The sequence below is a fragment of the Lichenostomus cassidix genome, chromosome 27 (assembly GCF_008360975.1).
Source record: "Lichenostomus cassidix isolate B80296 chromosome 27, HeHo_3.0, whole genome shotgun sequence".
Lineage (NCBI taxonomy): Eukaryota > Metazoa > Chordata > Aves > Passeriformes > Meliphagidae > Lichenostomus > Lichenostomus cassidix.
In genome coordinates, this window is record NC_139507.1 from 1,150,991 (window position 1) to 1,170,295 (window position 19,305).

At 49.1% G+C, this 19,305-nt stretch overlaps 1 protein-coding gene across 1 annotated transcript in view; it reads right to left on the reverse strand.

The window, feature by feature from the left end:
- Nucleotides 1–19,305, reverse strand: part of MYO1D (myosin ID) — a 157,031-nt gene that overhangs the window by 52,247 nt on the left and 85,479 nt on the right. Inside the window, exons 19-21 of the mRNA XM_085083545.1 lie at nt 18,729–18,833; nt 11,494–11,607; nt 4,616–4,770 (exon numbers count right to left, since the gene is read on the reverse strand). Of these exons, the coding sequence (XP_084939671.1) occupies nt 4,616–4,770; nt 11,494–11,607; nt 18,729–18,833 (374 nt within the window). The remainder of the gene's footprint in view (nt 1–4,615; nt 4,771–11,493; nt 11,608–18,728; nt 18,834–19,305) is intronic.

Here is a 19,305-nt window from a genome sequence, read left to right on the forward strand (position 1 = left end):
ATCTCCCCAAAAGAGGCTTTTCTGAATGCCTTGAGGTGTCTCCTCCAGTCAACCCCCAAAGGATGAGCAGCCTCTGGTCCCCACCAAGGTGTGACCTCACTGAGGTGTGACCTCACTTCTGCCCTCCCAGGAGAATTCAGCAGAAATATCTTTAATCCCAACTGTATCCCCACCTGCTGAGGGAGGCACAGAGGTGTTCTGGGATGTGATTCCCCAGGCAAGTCTTGCCTGATATGGAACCTGAGAAAAATGGGCACCTTCCACCAAAGCTGTGCTTATTTCACTTTGGTTTGATGGCACAGATTTCCCCCACAGCTTTTTAAAATTCTATGTACATGTACACAGAATTTCCATGATGTACATATATATAAATATTTACATGTATTTTTCCCCAATTCTTGCACATATTCTGGGCACTGGCACAGGTTGCTCAGAGAAGCTGTGGCTGCCCCTGGATCCCTGGAAGTGTCCAAAGCCAGGCTGGACAGGGCTTGGAGCAATCTGGGATAGTGGAAGGTGTCCATGGATGATCCTGAAGGTCTCTTGCAACCCCAACCACTCCATGATTCTGTATTATGTGCCTAGATATGTATATACATAGATTTCCCCCAGTTTTATATGTGTAATTTATGTATAAATTACATTTACACACTCACACTCCTGTGTTACAGTGACACAGGTAAAGGTGACACTAAATCCAACACCCAAACCTCTCCACTTCCCCAATCAGAGAAACTGCTGCCACTTTACTCATGCAGTGAAATGCAGGGATGGAGCACAAGCACAGCACTGGGGCAGGGGAAAGGGAAAGGCAGGAATGTCATCTTGTTGAGGATCCCCGGGAGCCCTGCTGCAGCAGGACCTGGAGCCACAGTCCCTGGGGCAGTGTGAGATCCCTCGGGGTGAATTCCTGCTCCAGCACTACCACAGCCAACGCTGCTGCTCCAGGGCAAAGCCCCAGAACTAAGGAAATGAATCCAGGGCACACTAATGATTAAAACTGGCTGACAGGTCCCAAAGCGCAATGGAAAATACCAAATTCTCCTCAGGCAAGTGATTTTCTGCCGGAGTTCTGCAGGGATTGCTTTTGACTGCTCTTTCAACTCCCCCTTCCCTCCAGGAATCCTGGAAGGAGCCCAAGGGCTGCAGACAATGTGGGGATTAGGGAACAGAAAGCACGGACAGCAGGGCAGTGACTGCCTGATCCCAACGCGTGGGCAGCCAGACAGAACAAACAGGGAATGACCCTGGCAGGAGGGGACACAGAGCCTGGGAACAGCACGGGCCTTGGGTGCCTTCCCTGGGGACACCTGAGCTGTCTGGGCATCCCCAGGGCTCAGATCACCCCCACCGGTGACACAGGGGAGAGGCACGGGGTGGGGAGAGCAAAGGGAGGTGACAGAGAGCACAAGGGAGGTGACAGAGAGCACACGGGAGGTGACCACAGCTGGGACATCCCAGGTGAAGGGCACCCAGAGAGCCCTCCGTGCCCTGCCCTGATCAGCCCAGACATCTTCTAGACCCTGAGGGGCCATGGGGATGTAAAAGATGGGAAGGGTGAATATAATCCCCCCTTTTACACCCAACCCCTCTCCTCCAAGAGCTCCTCAGGTCCCTTTCTCCCGAGCCCCAGCACTTGCAAGGACACTGTGGCCACACCCAGAGCTCCCAGGAGGTGTTCCCTGCCTTGGCAAGCTGAGGATGAGGGCACTGAGCTCTGAGTTACTGCAGAGCCCCTTTGCTTCCTGCTGGCCACCAAGAGGAGTCCCACAATCCACATTTCACACACTCCAGGGACCACTGGATTTTCCCAGCTCTCCTGAGCTCTGGCAGGAGATGTCCATCCCTGAGGTGGAGACAGCCAGGGAATACCATGGGGAACTCAGGCAGGCATGAACTTATTGTAGTCCCTATAGCAGCATCCCAGGCAGTATCCCATAATTTCTACTGAGAAGTCAGCTGCATTGTTAAAAAAGCCCCAAATCCAGCTGACTTAGTAGAAGTGTGACTCAAACTCCTGTTAACTCCATTAAAAATGTTACAGCTCACAGAAGCCTCGTGTTAGGTCTTCACTGTATAAACACTTACTTGTGACCATAATCTCAAAGTAAGACAATTCCTAGCAGGAAAAATTTTAAAAGATGCAGTTTCATGAAGCTTTTCGTGGATGATACAACAATATGTGAACTCAGGCAAAACATTTCTGAATGTGAAGCCTTTATGCACAAAAGCAACTGCATAAAGCAGCATCTGGAAATGCCACCTCTAGAATTGTTCTAAAATGCCCAAGGTATTTCTTGCTGAAAACTTCCAAAGTTCCCAAATAGATGTGTCAGCATCGAAATTTTCAGCTCAAAGAGTTTGGGGAAAAAAGTAAAACCTGACAGAAAGCATCTGAATGGGAAGGTTTGGGAGTCCTCAGCACAGGTGACACCACCAGCCTCCCCCTCCTCTCCTCCCAACTCAGAATGGTGCTGAATTACATGATTTTATTCCACAAATAGTTAAAGCATCATTACCTCCCACAACCACAGGTGCCTGTGACACCTCAGCCCTGCTAAAACCTCCCAGCAGGGATTCAGGGTGCTGAGATGGCTGGAAATTGATTTCCACGCTCAGTGAAAGCTCCACAAGCCACAGGAGCTGCTCCCACATCCCGGGTGAAGCAGAACTCTTAAACCCCACTGTGGGTTGGATCTTCCCAAGCACCTGAACTGTTAAAACTCAGGATTTTCCTGCTGGCTCCAACCTTTGCTCACAGCAAGCACCTCCTCAGGCAGGACAGAGAAACCCAACCCCTGCCAGAGGCACACGACCCACGGTTAATCCCGGTTAATGAGGAATTCCCCAGAGGCTCTGCAGCGAGGAGTCAGCTAATCCATTCACCGACAGGATTTTTTGACTCTAGGAAAATGGAAAGTGATGGAAAACAGGAATATTTCCTTCTGTTTTGATTTGCAGATACTGCTTTGAAGAGAGAAGCCATGACATTTGGGTATTTGGAAAACTCAATGCAAATTGTCCTGTGCATTGCCCTTCACTCAGTAACTTTTATTGGATGCTGGAAAAAAATTGGCTTCTAGACGAGCTCTCCCATTTAACCAGCTGTGCTGAGATTTGTCATTTGAAGCACGAAAACAATGCTAATATTGTGTTAAGTGGAGCTGATCAGCACTGAAATGTATTTAACTGCCATTCTCCTACAGACAGTGATTAGATTAAACCTAATTCTTTTCAAAGATAGAAATGTCATTAAAATCAGTGTAAGAAACTGAAAATCAGCAGTTTACACCCTTGGAATGTTGCAATATTTCAGGCTGATGGTCACAACATCCTTTGTTAAAATGAATCTGTCCCTGACTTGTAGCTGGGGCTGTGTGGGGGACAAGTGACAAAAGGGCTGGTTAGAGGGAGCAAAAGGAACAGCAATTTGGGGTAATTTGGACACTGAGCACGGGAACTGGAGTGTCACCAACAGTGTCCCAGCCCTTCCCCACATCAGAGACCTGGCAGGGCCCCGAGGAGCATTGACCATCACCTGATCAACCTTCACCTGAAGGTGATGCTGGACAGGGAAGAACTCCAGGGACATGCAGGATTCCCAAATAAGTGCACTGCTTTACAGAATCTCCTGAGCCTTCAGGAGCAGCTGCTTTTGAAAGGAAATGATCTTTAGGTAAAAGCAAAACCAGAGAATGTTTTCTGTTGCTTTGCAGCTCTGAATTTCCCCCAACGAGTTCTGCCAATGCTGAAAATTCATTTCCAAAGGACTCATTGCTGCCTCCAGCAGCACAGCCAGCCCTGAACCTCCCACCGTGGTGGTGAGAAGGGGCTGGACCAGCAAATTCTTCTTGAATTCACAGGAAAAACAGCCAGGGATCTAAAGTGACCAAAATTCCCTCTCATTTTCCTGCCACTGGCAGCTCTGCATGAAGATTTACCTGTAAAGACTCCACTTTATCAGTCGTGTGGAGCATGTGAACAGCAGAGCCCAGGCTGCAATGCTGATCAGCATCATTCCTCCTGGGAATCTCTGGGGAGCCAGGGAACAACCCAAAGGTCTCCTCACTCCACACCCTGCTTCTCCAGTGCAGCCCCTGCCTGGTGCTGGTCTGGGCAGACTGGAATTCCCTCCTGGGATGCAGGTGGCTGTTGCTGCTCCAGGAGCTCAATCCTGGCTGTTCCTGTACCTCATCACCAGCTTTGGCTCAGGGATTTACAGACAGACATCTCAGGGAGCAGAGATGACATTTCACAGCTCAAGCAATAAATCACCTGCTGGTAGAGGGGCAGGGGAGCAACCTGAGACATGAAAACTCCATCTTAATTTTAAATATGAAGAGTTTGGCTGTAGGAAGCCCTCAGGAGCCATCATGACACACTCCAAGTGCATCTTCAGTGACATTAGTCCCCCAAACACCAGTGGCTGTCACACACAAGGAAAGCAGAAGAGGCAACAGTGTTACAGGTAAAAGTGTGTCCCAAAAATGGCAGGAAAAACCATTGCTGTGGTATCCCAGGATTGCAGTGAAGGAACACAAGAGAGCCCAGCAGCACAGTGACCCCAGGAACGATCTGGCACCATCAGAGGGTGTCCAACAAACCCAGCACTGACCTCTTGAAGTGACTGGCCAGGACTCCCACGAGCTCCCCGATCCTGCTGTCGTTGGAGGGATCATTACTGAAGAGACAAACGATGAGATCCTTGTTGTCCTTGGTGTGGAACACCACGAGCTGATCCTTCCCATTGGAGACACTCAGCCCCACCAGCTGTGGGGAGAAGAACAACACTTGGTGTGTTGATATAAAAACATTGATGCCCCTGGATCCCTGGCAGTGTCCAAGGCCAGGTTGGACAGGGCTTGGAGCAGCCTGGGACAGTGGAAGGTGTCCCTGCCATGGCAGGGGTGGCACTGGACAGGGTTTAAGGTCCTTCAACCCAAACCATTCCATGATTCTCTGTGCCTTTGCCACTGCCAGACTGGGTCTCTCTTTTCCAGGATGCTCCCAGCCTCCACCCCAGAGCTGAGGGGTGCCAGTGAGGGGTGATCCAGCAGCTGAACAAAGTGAAATGACAGTGCTTTTGTGGAATTCAGCAACCTGAGAGGTGCAAGGGAGTGTCCCCATCCAGCCTGGGAATGTCACCTCCCAGCCTGGGATGGCTCAGAGCAGCTCCTGTGATGCCTTAAGATTTTTAGCTTCTATATTTTTCATGTATCTGTAATTTTAGTGTGCAATGCTGGACTCCATACAGGGTGCTAAAGCTGCTGTTCCCAGCATTTTAGACAAAACAATTCCTCTCACAAGGCACACTTTGCTGCCTCAGAGCTCCAAAATACGTAAACAACACTGAACTGGGGGAGCAAACTTGAAGTCATTGACATCATCACCTGAAAGTGTAATTGGAGGATTAAGGCCTGAGATGTTAATGGACAGAACTTATAAAATATGAAAAACTCATGACCCATTGTCCAATTTTGGGTGCAGCCTCTCAAGTAGGCTCTGCCTGCCCTAAATGCACCTAAAAGCTTTTAATAAACTAATCTGCTTTTTGTTCTAACTTTGTCTAGCCTCTGTGTTAGGTAAGCCTGTTCAGGCATCACCTGTGTCCCTGCTGTGCTCCTCTCCCCGCCCAGGGCCACAGGGCACCTGCAAGGATGGCACCAGCTGCTCCCTCAGCAGCCCCAGGTAAAAGCTTTCCCCCAAAGCCTCCCCTGGATGACACCACTGAATGCCACATTCATCAGGAGTTTGCCCAACAGCATCTCCAAACCCACACTTTGGGAAACCAAAGGTGTCTGATGGCCTCAGGCTGTGCCAGGGAAGGTTTAGGTTGGATACTGGGAGAATTTATTCCCTGAAAGGATTGTCCAGCCCTAGCACAGCTGGAGTCCCCAGCCCTGGAAGTGTCCAAAAAACGTGTGGATGTGGCACTGGAGGATGTGGTTTAGTGATGCTGCTGGGATGGACTTGATGATTTCACAGGCTTTTCTCAACCTGAACAACTCTGTGCCCCTGTGATTTGCAGGTAACAACAAGAATTTAAGAAGAATTTGAGCTGCAAACCCCACAAAGCCCCAAAGATTCCCATCTTTAGGCATGGATAAGGTCTGGCTGTTCTGACAAAACAAAATGTGAAGGATTGGTTTGAGCTTTTTATTTTCTGGAATTTTCTTTGTTGTCTGTTAAGTAACTACATCTGGCTCCTCAAAAGCTTTGTCATCACCTCACAAAGGAAAAGCAGGAAATTTTAGGAGGGGCAATCTGGGAGCACAGGTTGCTCAGATGAATATTAGAGAAAACATAAAAAGGATCTGGGCTGGGGAAACAAAGCGTAAGGAGGGCAAGAAAAGCCTCCAAAGGCAAGTACAGCAAAGCAGAGAAAGGAGAAAGGAAAACAGAATAAACTAGATAGGATAAAATAAATAGGATAAAATAAATAGAATAAAGTTGATAGAATAGAATAGAATAGGAATAAAATTTAAAAAAAAAAGAAGAAAGAAAGAAAAACAAGTGAAAGGATGATGAGTACAGGGAGAACACAGCAGACATTCCCTGTCCATTAAAGGGCTCCTTCAAGCCATCCAGGGGTTTGCAGAGAGAAGCTCCATTCTCCTACAATTGAGAGGCACCTATGAACCATTTTGTGAAAATTCAAGTCTCATTATTCCCTTGTTTAAGGGAAAAGGCTCCTGTGTCCACCCAGAGCCTGGGTGAGCACTAACCCAGCTGGAGATTCCCAACTCCTTCCAGCTCATGGATCCCACAGGCTCAGGCTGGTCGTGGTGTTTGCCTCAGCACTCCCAATGTGTTATTTCCAAGGAAGCTGTGCCAGCAGCTCTGGGTGCCTCACACATCCCAGAAAAGGCCAGCACAGCCCACAGCACAGTGGTCTGTGCCCTATTTTTGGGATGAGACACCACTCAGGGTCTAATCCCTGGCATTTTGGTGGTTTATTACCCCAGGAACGGAAGGACAGCAGCTGCTGACCCAGGAACCCCAGGCAGGACCCTCCTGCTACCAGTTGCACCCAGCACAGGTGGAGTTTATTCCCTGGGCAGGCTATTTTGGGGTTATGAAATGCTTTCCAAACAAGCTCCACTTCATGCACAGGCATTAACAGCTGCCTGGCTTTATAGTGTCCCTTAAAATTAATTTGCATGCTTAAATACCCTCCTGTGAGCACAACAGCACCACAGGGACTGCTGCCATCAAGGTTTTAAATGTGCAGCGAGTGTGAAAGATGAACAAGTCGCAGTGTCGGATTTGAAAAGGCAATTTAAACATTAATTATTCAACAGAACCCTGTTAGGAGGCCAAGAGCCCTTCAAAAATCTTCCCATTTCACCCCTCCCCATAAGACTCTGTGAGTGAATAAATGCAGCACAAAAGAAATCATTTCAGAGAAGGTGCTTATCTCAGTATTTACCAACACTAATATTGGCTCTGCTTGAAGAGCAGGAAAAAATCCTCAGCTTCTGCAGAACATCCTTTATTGTGTTCCCTGATGGAGGGGAGAGGTGGCTGCAAGAGCCATTCTGCTGCTTGGGTGCCTTTGAACTGCTCTGTGCCACTGCCTGGTTTGAATTCAGGTAAGAACAGAACTGTGTGTTGGTACTTCTGGGGCAATGCCAGAGTGCTGGCACATGGAAAATCCACACAGAATCCCTGAAAGCAGCATCTCAGCAGGGAGAAACCACCAGGGCTGAAAGGAAAGTTGTTGTTTGTCGTTGTGCACAGAATTCCTCACACAGACTATGGCATGGACTGGGTGGGAAGGACCTTAAGGATCACCCAGGGCCACCCCTGCCATGGCAGGGACACCTTCCACTGCCCCAGGATGCTCCAAGCTCTGTCCAGCCTGGCCTTGGACACTGCCAGGGATCCAGGGACAGCCACAGCTTCTCTGGGCACCCTGTGCCAGGGCCTCAAACCCTCACTGTAAAAATCTCCTTCTTTCCATCTAAGCCAAATCAAACCTGGTTTAGTTTCCAGCCCTTCCCCTGTCCCAGTGCAGAGCCTGGCACTGTGCAGGGACAGCAGTGACTCCAACCATGTCCAGGCAAACTCAGCTCTGGGAGATGGGGAGCGATTTCCTCAGCTGCAAACAAGTTTGTGTCTGTAGGAGCCATCAGCTGACTGTCTCCAGTGAGATTTCCATGGAAACGCCACCCCTAAGGATGCTGCTGTGTTGACAGGGAGCTTCTGAAACGCTGACAGGGAGCAGCAGAGGGAGCAGGCAGAGGATTCCAGCAGGGTCACCTCTGTGGGTGGGAGGGACAATCCCTGCTCCCAGAGAGCTCCCATCAAACGTAGGACAGGGCTGATCCATGGATACACATCACAGCCAGGGTCATTACTACCCACTTGCTCCTCAAAAAATCTTTGTAGCATTTCAAACAATTGTTCTTTTCCCAAGAAGGAAGGGATTTCTGTATCACTGATCAGCTCCTTCCACTGCCTCCCTCACATGGTGGAAGGACTTCCATGAAAGAAGGGATCAGGCACAGAAAAATCAGGGAGAGTGTGCAAGGCAGCTCAGGAGGGGCAAGACAACACAAATATAAACATTAGGTAACAAAATATAAAAATTAACTACCAGAAGGAACAAACAACTGCTCTATAGGACTGACTGCTTGCCAGAGTTAAATCTGAGAAACCTTGGCAAGAGAAATACAAATTGAGTGGTTTCAAACTGAAAGACAGTAAGCTGGGGTTGGATATTAGGAAATAATTCCTCCCTGTGAGGGTGGAGAGGCCCTGGCACAGGATGGCCACAGAAGCTGTGGCTGTCCCTGGATCCCTGGCAGAGTCCAAGACCAGGTTGGACAGGGCTTGGAGCAACCTGGGATAGTGGAAGGTGTCCCTGCCATGGCAAAGGAGGTGGAACAGGATGGTTTTTAAGGTCCCTTCCAAGCCAAAACATTCCATGATTCACTGAAATATTTTGTGTCCTGTGTATGAACCAAAGACACCCCAAACTCTCTCCACCTCTCCCCTTCCTGCAGCTCAGGGAGCTGTGGATCCATCAGCAGGATCAGTGCCCACCTCAGGCCCTGGAGCAGCCCAGCTGGGCAGGGGCAGCTCTGGGGCTGTTCCACAAGGCAGGAGGAGCAGCTACAAGGAGAGGCTGTGGCCAGCAGAGCTGGAATTTAACACCCCAGAATTTACCAAAGCTTGTTTTAATCACATTTCCACTCTGGAATATTACCCTGCCACCTGTATGAGTCAGCAGAGAATCTCCTGGATCAATCCTTCCTGTGCCAGGCACTCCATGACCCCTGGAACATCAGGAACTCCTGCTCAGGTCAAAGAAACTGTCTGGCCAAAAACCCCTGAGGGAGGTTACTGAAGAGAGTAACTGCAGATCTCCCAGTAAAACTGATTTCTATCTGCAGAAAGGTGAGAATTCTCAGAGCAAGAGATCTGTCTGCACTGAGCATCAACTGTTCTTGGTCCTGAGGAACTGCAAAGCAGCCACACAACCACCACTGAGCCAACACTGAGCCAAAACACAGCCCATCCTATGGCTCTCTGTAGAAATGGATATTCCATTTTAGACACACTTTTTCTGGTGAAAAAGCAGTAATTACTGACAGTTCTAAGCAACAGATATTCTGTAAGTAACCTGAAATTGTACCTGACTTGCTCATCCCTAATTTTGAAGGCATTAAGGATTTCAGAGAGAAATGTTCAGGCCACCAACAATGATGTGGTCTTGTGCTGCTGTAAATGTACAATCTGTACCTTTACAGTCATCAGGCACAGAGGGAAAGCAGACATTGTTCTGTGATAAACACAAATTTATTTATAAACTACTATATTAAAATTATTATTACTAATTATCATTCCTCACGGAGTCAGTGACTTGCAGCGGCCTGAACACTTAGGTTAGAAAACAATAGTGAGATATTGTGATGGACAAAATCCCACTTTGTCCACCTTGACATGTCACCAAGAAACACCTGTCTGGGCAAAGGAGGTCTGGGAAAACCAGGTGTGGAAAACCTGGAAAACCAGGTGTGGAAAACCCTTCTGCTGAGAGGCTGGGAGTGTGAGTGTGACTGTGTGAGTGTGATTTTCTGAGCTCTGCTAAGAGGCTGGAGGTGTTTGCACAAGGTTTGCCCCAGGCTGGGGGTTTTTGCCCCCCAGTTTGCACTGGCTGGGTGTGTTTACCCCAGGCTGGAGGTGTCTGTACAAGGTTTGCCCCAGGGTGGGGGTTTTTGCCCCAGGTTGGGGTGTTTGAACAAGGTTTGCCCCAGGGTGGGGGTGTTTGCCCCCAGTCTGGCTCAGGCTGGAGGTGTTTTCCCTGCTCTGCACAGGCACACAGCCCCGGGGCAGCAGGATGTGCTGCCAGCCCCTCTGAGCACAGAGACACAGAGACACCGGTGCTGGGACAGAGCCTGGCCAGGAACAGCTCCTGCAGCTGCTCAGGGCAGCTTCCTTTCAAAACAAGAGGCACTGCCATGGAGACTCTGCCTGCTGCAGCCAGTGTTCCAACTGGGAGTAGCTACTCCATGGATACACTGTGGTTGGTGCCCAGCTGAGGCTGATGCCTAGCAAGGAGGGCAGGAGGAGACTAAACCCACATTATGGATGCAGCCTGAGCTAATCATTCCCTCCACATCTGCAGATGAGATTTCACCCCACACTAATCCCATCCCTGCCCTCCCAGCAATACAGAGATGCCAGGTTTGTCATTTCTCCAAATGCAAACATCCCAATAAACGCTTGCAGGGCATTTCCCAGCAGCCAGGCAGGCTCTGGAGGTTGGAGATAACCAGAGCACTGTCACCTCGGGCTGAGGGAGACAAGCAGGCAGCTGAATCCCTGCTCCAGGATGCTGAGGAGCAGAGCTGAGGTGCTGCCCACCCCCTTCCAGCCCTGCTAATCCACTGCCTCGGCCCTGGCAGCTCCACCCTGCTACCCCCAAGGCCAGGCCTCAGCATAATTCCGAGTTTAGCTTTGGTAAGGTTTACATTTAACACGAACAAATTGAAAAAAATTAAAATAAATAAATTCATGCATGACACGAAGGATCAAACAAACCCCCAGAGACACAGGAGCAGTGCCATAAGCTGCTGTGAAATGCCAGCCCTGTCCAGAGTTGTGAGCATCCTGCTCACAGCAAAAACAACTGAAACAGGGAGGGAGCAGAGGAGTGTAAGAGGCAGTTTAGGGTTTAGCTTTTATTTTATGCACTGAAATTAAAAGCTAATATGATCATAGAGTCATAGAACCATGGAATATCCTGAGTTGGAAGGGATACAGAACCATAGAATCCAACTCCTGGCCCTGCCCAGACACCCCAACACTCCCACCCTGATGCTTTGGTGTTGCAATAACTGCACTGTAACTGTTATAAAGACATTAAATGTATTAAAAACCGTAACCCAAGGACTTTTTCAATTTCATGGATGTGAAAATGGAGCTGCAGAGTAAAGACACTGCCCTGGGAGAGCCTCAGGGGAGGATGCCCAGCCCTGTACTTACGTTGTAGAGGGGGATGGTCTTCATCACCTTGTACTGCTTCATGGGGTCCATCTTGTACAGGTGTCTGTCAGTGATGAAAATGGCTCTGTCCTCCACCTTGTTAAAGCGATTCACCTGCAGAGAAACACCTGGTCAGTGCCACTGATCACTGATCACTGATCACCAGCACACAGGAGTGCAAACTGTGCAGTGCTAAGTGCCAAATTCACACAAAAATGCCCCAAACTCGCACAAAAATACACCAACCTTGCACAAAAATACACTGAACTCATACAAAAATACCCAAACTCACACAAGAATACCCCAAACTCACGTAGCAAATACTCCAAACTCATAAATACCCCGAACTCACAAAAATACCCCAAACCCACATAGCTCCTGAACAGGTTTTCTCCTCAGATCTTGGCCTAGTGAAAAGGGAACATGGACCCTGTGACCCCATTTTACAAACAGAGAGATGCAGAGTCTCTGAGGAGCAACATTCCCAGTTATCCAGCAGAGCTGTGGCACCCTGGGGAATTCCAGGGCTTCCCTCAAACCAAGGCCAGATGCTTCCCCAAGCCATGTTCAAGCACTGTCCATGCAGAGCTTGAATCCAGGCTGTCTCCACATTATCCATGTGCCTCTGGCACCCCAAAGCTTCCATGGAGAATCCCATGAAAAGGTTCCATGGAGAATTCCTGCCCTACAGAGCCCAGGCTGCACCACGGCTGTCACAGTCCTGAGGCTTTGGGCATCCTTGTTCTGTGTCCTGTCCCTCTAGCCCTTGTCCCCAGTCCCTCTCCAGCTCTCCTGGAGCTCCTTTAGGCACTGGCAGGAGCTCTGAGCTCTCCCTGGAGCTTCTCCTCTCCAGGTGAACATTCCCAGCTCTCCCAGCCTGGCTCCAGAAGGGCTCCAGCCCCTGGAGTATTTCCACAGCCTCTGGACTCACTGCAGCAGCTCCACCTCACCCAGGCTCTCAGACACCCCTCAGTACTAAACTCTCACAAGGCAGGATGCAAAGTTTTGTTGGAAGTGTGTAAGAAAGTAGGACACAAAGTTGAAATTGTTTTTCACTGAGGCAAACCCAGAGTCACTGGTGTATCACAGTCCCTGAGATATTTATTAATCAACTGAGAAGGGGAGACAAGGGTAAGATGTGACGAGGAGGAAGAACATAAATAGGATTTTCCAGGGTGAAATCAGGAGACAACGGGAGAACTTAAATATCCTCAGTCAGAAGGCAGCACAGTGACAAAGTTCAGAGCAGATAAAGGCAAAAAATGCAAACTGGGGAGCTCTGTGACAGCTTTACATCAACGGCAGCGACTCAGAAAAAGCAACCGAGGATGATTTCAGACAGCTCTGGAGAGATCTTGGCACAAAGACATGAAGCAGCTCAGAAACAGCAGTGTTGGCATAGGCAAGGAGTAACATGGGAATAACATCCTGGGAGCCATGGGCTCACCTGGAATGGCCTGGGAAGGACCAAGAAGTGAGCGTGAAGGAGACTGTGGTGGCTCAGAGAAGGTGAAGAACACGACTGAGGGCCTGGGAAGTCTCACAGGAAGAGATGCTGAGTAACCAGGATTATTTTAGGAAGCAGATGAATGGGAGAAAAAAGCCTAAAGGCTACGAAACACTGAATGGCCCTGAGAAAGTGGGTTAGGAGTGCCTGGTGTCACATGGTGGGTGTGGAGCAGAGCAGCACTGGCTCCTCAGCAGGACCTGGGGCAGCTCTGGCCTCTCCATGCTCCAGGTCCTGGCAGCTGAAGCAAACTCCAGTCCCTGGGGCTGGATCTGCCCCTCAGAGCTCAAATCAATGCTGGATCTGCCCCTCAGAGCTCAGATCAATGCTGTGGGCATTGATTTATTGGGACTCTTTTCAAGAGTCTGACATAGTGAGCATCCCCTGCCCACTGCCATGATCCTGCCTGGCTCCAGCCCTGAGCCCCTGGGGACAAAGGGAGCAGATTTCTGGGGCTGTGACACCAGAGCCATCCCAGGGCAGGAGGTCCTGTGGCTGCAGCCTGGGAAGCAGAGATGAGAAGCACTCTCAGCTTTCATAGAGTCAGAAAGGCTGGAAAAGCCCCCTGAGATCATCAAGTCCAACCTTTCCTCAGCACAGCCAAGGCCACCACTGAACCCTGTGCCCAAGTGCCACATGGCTTTGAAACTCCTCCAGGGATGGGGACTTCACCACTGCCCTGAACAGCTCTGGGTAGGACAACCCTTTCAGTGAGGAAATTTTCCCAATATCCACCCTGAGCCTCTCCTGGCCCAGCCTGAGGCTGTTCCCTCTCCTCCTGTCCCTGTTCCCTGGAGCACAGCCTGACCCCCTGGCTGTCCCCTCCTGTCAGCAGTTGTGCAGAACCACAAGGTCCCCCTGAGCCTCCTTTGCTCCAGGCTGAGCTCCTTTCCCAGCTCCCTCAGCTGCTCCTGGGGCTCCAGGCCTTTCCCAGCTCCATTCCCTTCCCAGGACACACTCCAGCCCCTCAATGTCCTTCTCACTGTGAGGGACCCAGAGCTGTCCCCAGCACTGGAGGTGCCCCACCAGTGCCAGCTCAGGGGACAATCACTGCCCTGCTCCTGCTGCCACACTATGCCTGATCCAAGCCAGGTGTCCTTGGCCTCTGGCACAGCTGGGCACACCTGGACTCACCTTCTGCTGCTGACCAGCACCCCAAAGGTTTATTCCAAGGCAATGGAACATTGTGGGAGCTCTACTGGCATGTTTTAAATTCCACTTCATTGTCATGGTTCCCCCCTGGTTTTAGTATCAAAATTCAGCTAAAGAAATGTACCAAGGGGAGGCCCAGCAGCTCATCTCACTCAGGAGCAAATTCTCATGTCCTTCCAGCTCTTTCCAAGCAAAAGAGGCCTCAGGTGCCTTGTGCACCTATGGTGCATTTCTGTAAATAATACCTGCTGTGGGATGAAGTAAAAACTGTCACGCAGGGGAGCACAGAAGGGACTCAGACACCACTCAAATACCACTATTGGGCTTGTAGGAGTAACGACAGGCCTTATGTTCTCAGCTACAGCTCATCCCCTCCTGGAGAACAGCCCTCCCAGCATTGTGTTCTCTGCACCTTCTGGGCATTCTGTATTTATATCTTGTTGATCCAAATACGAATCAGTCCTAATTTAGCTTCTTGACAAGCTCGTGGGGGAAATGAAGGTCTGGCCTAGAGCTGAAAAATCTTCAAGGAAGTTTTTCAGGTCTCTGTCAGTGGCCTCTGGACACCGCAGGGCACTGGACTTCGGAAGAGATGTTCCTCTCAAGGGAGCTTGGTGCCACAAGTGACAAGGGGAAAGAGGGAAGAGAAGCCTTATTCTATAGAAAAAACGGAGAGAGAGTTGTTTCCTAGGTGATCCAACGAAATCTGGAGGTTTGCATGAAATATGCATTTGGTTTCTTAAGGCAAAAATCTTGAAAATATCCTTTGAAAAAGTGAAAGCACCACAACGCTCAGAAAAGATGGATTTTTCCATAGGCAGGAATGACCTGCTTCTACCTGTATCTACTGCAGGCAAGCAACCACAAAGCCCATCCCCCTCCCCTCAGAGAGGCTTCAAAGCCTCTTCACAGCCCTTCTATAAAAACTGGTCCAGACAGAGCCCCTCGCTATTATTCAGTTCAAGCTGCTAAAATCAGGACCCCACACAAGCACAGAAAACTTACCAGCAGCTCTCAAAACCTGGAGAGCAGTTCCTGGATAAATTTACTTCTTTGGCTTAGAATCCCAGAATCATTGAGGTTGGAAAAGACCTCCAGGATCACTGAGTCCAACCTGTGCCCAATCCCCACCTTGTCCCCAGCCCAGAGCACTCAGTGCCATGTCCAGGTGCTCCTTGGACACCTCCAGGGATGAGGACTCCAAACCTCCCTGGGCAGCCCCTGCCAATCCCTGATCATCCTTTCCAGGAAGAAATTCCTCCTGATCTAGAATCTTCTAGATTCTTCCTGAAGAATTCATTAGATCAATGTCAATCAGCGCTAAAAAAATTCTGTCTCAACGAATTTAATGAACCAGTATCTGACAGGTCACAGGCTGTGCTCTACTCATAAACAAGTAAAATAGGTGAACTCTGGGCTTAACCTGTGTCTGTTCAAGTCGCCCAATATTTATGCTTTTAATGTGTTTTCTGTTCAAAGAAGTGTATTAGGCTGAAAATTTCCAAGAGCAGACCCTGACATTGCTGTTGATAGTCAACAACTACTTCACACGTGGTTTGGTGACCTTCAGGAAGCCACAGAGGAGGCTGTTGCTGCCTCAGAAATAAAACATTCACCCCAACCCACCAAAGCGCCCTCTAACACCTTCCCACTAACAGCCTCCTGTCTCAGGGACCAGCAGGAGCAGCACATTTTTTGCTTAAGAATCCTCAAAGAAGCTGAATCATGAAAACACAGCATGGATGAACTCAAGCAGCCTTTTTTTGTGAATCGCTGCTTTGTTCAGGAGAATTATCAAAGGGAAGCAATGAAATCACCTAATAATTACAATTTCATTTCTATAATTCACTCTTCAGGCCCCTGTTAAAGCTTCACGTGAACCAATTTTCAGCAGAGAACAAACACAATCTGCAAACCCACCAGGAACCAGGTTTAACATCAGAGATGTGACAAATCTGCCCTGAGCACGGGGCTGGGCTGCACGTGCCAGCAGCAAGTGTCACCCTGGGCCAATGACATTTGGTAGGACATGGGGAAGTCAAGGCTAAAAGGAAAAAACCTGATTATTTATTTTGTTAAAAATTGAAAGGGAAGAATGCAGCAATGAGAGAGATTCCCCCTGTCCCAGCACTGAGGGTCACCCCCTGACTGCCCTTACTCTGGGGTGAGAGGCAGGATGCCAAAACTTGTATTTCTGACAAGAGAAACACTTCATTTTAAACAGCTTAGGATGGAAATTGTTTCCTGTGAAGGGCAAAGGGAGGCTGAGGCTGTTCCCAGCCTGTGCTCCTGCAGACAGAGCACAGAGTCACTCCCACTCCCCAACAGCTCTCACTGGAGCTCAGTCTGCAGATCCAGTGTTGAACCAGAACAGATGACCTGAGGAAGTGCCTTGCTTGGAAAAGGAAATGTTCAATCTTCAAATGGCAAATGCTTGTCCTGTTAACCTTCAGATTTCAGCAGTTTGTCTTCCCTGCTCTGTTCACTTCAGGCTCACCTGGACATTTTCTGTCTGTACCAGCAGAAGGACAAATGGCTCCTTCAAGAAGGGGCTACACCCAAGTGTGGGTTTGGATGACATTGTTTGCATTTGTGACATGGAGGTGCTCTGGAATCCTCAGGCTCACACACATCCTTGAGGATCCCACAACGCTGCAGGCTTGTCCTCAATAGTGCTGAGATCATGGAATCATGGAATGGTTTGGGTTGGAAGGACCTTGGAGACCACCCAGTGCCACCCCTGCCATGGCAGGGCCACCTTCCACTGCCCCAGGCTGCTCCAAGCCCTGTCCAGCCTGGCCTTGGACACTTCCAGGGATCCAGGGAGTTCTTTGCTGATGGCTCCAAAAGCCACACCGAGGAATCCCATACTGGCCAGGCCAGCAGGGGATCAAGTCCCAGCTCTCTGAGAGAAGAAAGCAACAACAATTTAACCTTTCAAAAGGGAAAAGAAGTTACAAGATAATTTAAAACCCACAAGGCTGCAAGTCTATAACCCTGCAGTACTTGTGATTTCAGCTGAGCTGCCCTTTTTATGCACGCACAGTCAGCTAAAGCTGTGCCTCTGAGAGCACTGAAAGCCTCTCAGGCTCAGAAGAAATCCACTTTATGCTGGGTAACACCTATTCTGTCCCCAGTCTGCTTCTGCTGTTGAAGTGCTGGGATCTCAGTGCAACCAACCCACAAAAATCAGATTTTTCCTGCACAGTCACAGTATGGAAACACAGCCTGTTGGCTGCTCAAGGATTCCTTCATACATCAGAAACAACAAATGCTGCTCAGACCCTTGTCTACAGGCAGGAGCTCTTCCTTGCAGTCAGGGAACAGGCTAAAGTGTGGATCTGTGCTTCAGGAATCTGCCTTGCTCTGTGCTTGCACAGGATATTGGCCTTGGGAGCCATACCAGGAGCAAGACAAACACAGGGACTTAAAGGCTGAAAAGCTGCAGAGCAGTGACCAAGAGGAAACTCCCACACTGTGTTCATCACACACAGACCCTGAGTGATTCCCCTCACCAGCATTCCACTCCCATCCAAACCCACAATTCCTATCATCACATCTCTATCAACTGAATATCGTCCTTTTTACAGTTAGCCCAGTTTAGCCAGGAATTGCAACAACTGGAGTGAGTTCATTAAATGAGTTAGAAGAAGAATTATTTTATTTTCAGCCAGGGGAAATTCTCCTGAATTTCTCCGTTCCTCAGGGAGGTTCAGCTCAAGTGCTGTGAGGTTGTAAAGAGGTTTGGATTCAGACTCCCCTGCTCCTCCTTCAATCCTGACACCAACACTCACTCTATTCTCACCGAGATTGTGGCCACTTCAGCACAAAAATCCACTGAAATATTTTTGCTTGGAAAGCAATCAGAGGTTTCTGTTTTTATAAACACAAATCACTGTTCAATAAACACTAGAACTACTACCACTTGCAAAGTTTTATTATAAAGTGAGATTATGTGCTGCAGAATGAATTGTGTAGATGTAATATTTGCAGAATCCTAAGGAATAACCATGTACATGGGGACCAATTGCAATAGCCTCTTTTTAGAAATAAGAATATACAGCTTCTTAAAAACACCTTAACACCCACAGCCCGGGCCTGACAATGAAATTTGGTTTGTCTGCTGGCTTTGTAAAATTCAAGATATCCTTCCCTAACAGACATTTCAAACCAGCATCATTAGGAACTACCCACAAAATCAGGCAAATCTGGTTTTTTTTAATCAGTTGTTTAAACCTTTCAACCAAATCAACAAAAAACCAATTCTGCTATGAAATATGTCAGACCCAAACCAGTTATGTAGAATGAAGTGATTTTATCATGGACTCATGGAATGGTTTGGGTTGAAGGATCCTTGAAGATTATTCAGTTCCAACCCCCTGCATGGGCAGGGACTCTACACTACAGTTTATTTTTGCCTCTGACACAACGAGGCCCCAGCAGCCATCCAGCCTTGGTGCACCCAACAATCCCTGCTGCAGCTCCTTGGAACTGCCCTGAACTCCTTGCTGCTGCCTCAGCACCCCCAGGGTGCTCCTGGATCCCCTGGACAGCCAAGACCCCCCAGCACCCTTACCTTGCGGACGTGGCAGGAGAAGAGGATGTTCATGTATTTGTCCTTCCGCTTCAGCTCGTTGGCCACGGGGGTGAAGGAGCCTGAGCTCTGGGGGCTGTCTGGCTTCTGCAAGAGCAAACACAGGCTCAGCATTCTCCTCTGGCGGCTGAAGGAAGAGGGGATGGCAGTGGCACGGCTGGCACATGGCTCCCTCCACCTTGCTGTGCTTTGGGAAACCAAACCTTGACACACCAAAATGCTCCAAGGAAGGATGGAGTAAAGGGAAGCAACCAAAGTTGCCCAGAGAGAATTTCTTTGCTCCTGCTGGCTCTCTGCTATCTTCTGTCCAGCATTTCAGTCTCCCAGTGAGGTCTGTGTTTCCCCGTTTGCAGAGCCAGCTGATGGCACTGCTTTAATGCTGCTGGTTCTGCTCAGGATTCACAAAAATCACTCCTAGTGCAGTGGAAGTGAAGATTCTGAACCCACATAAACCCACTTACAGAGCAAATTTCCTAGTACTTCTCCTCCCAAGAAACCAACGCACATTTTCCCGAGTTCCCCAACTTTCAGCACCCCAAACCCCAGACCCCCTGCACTC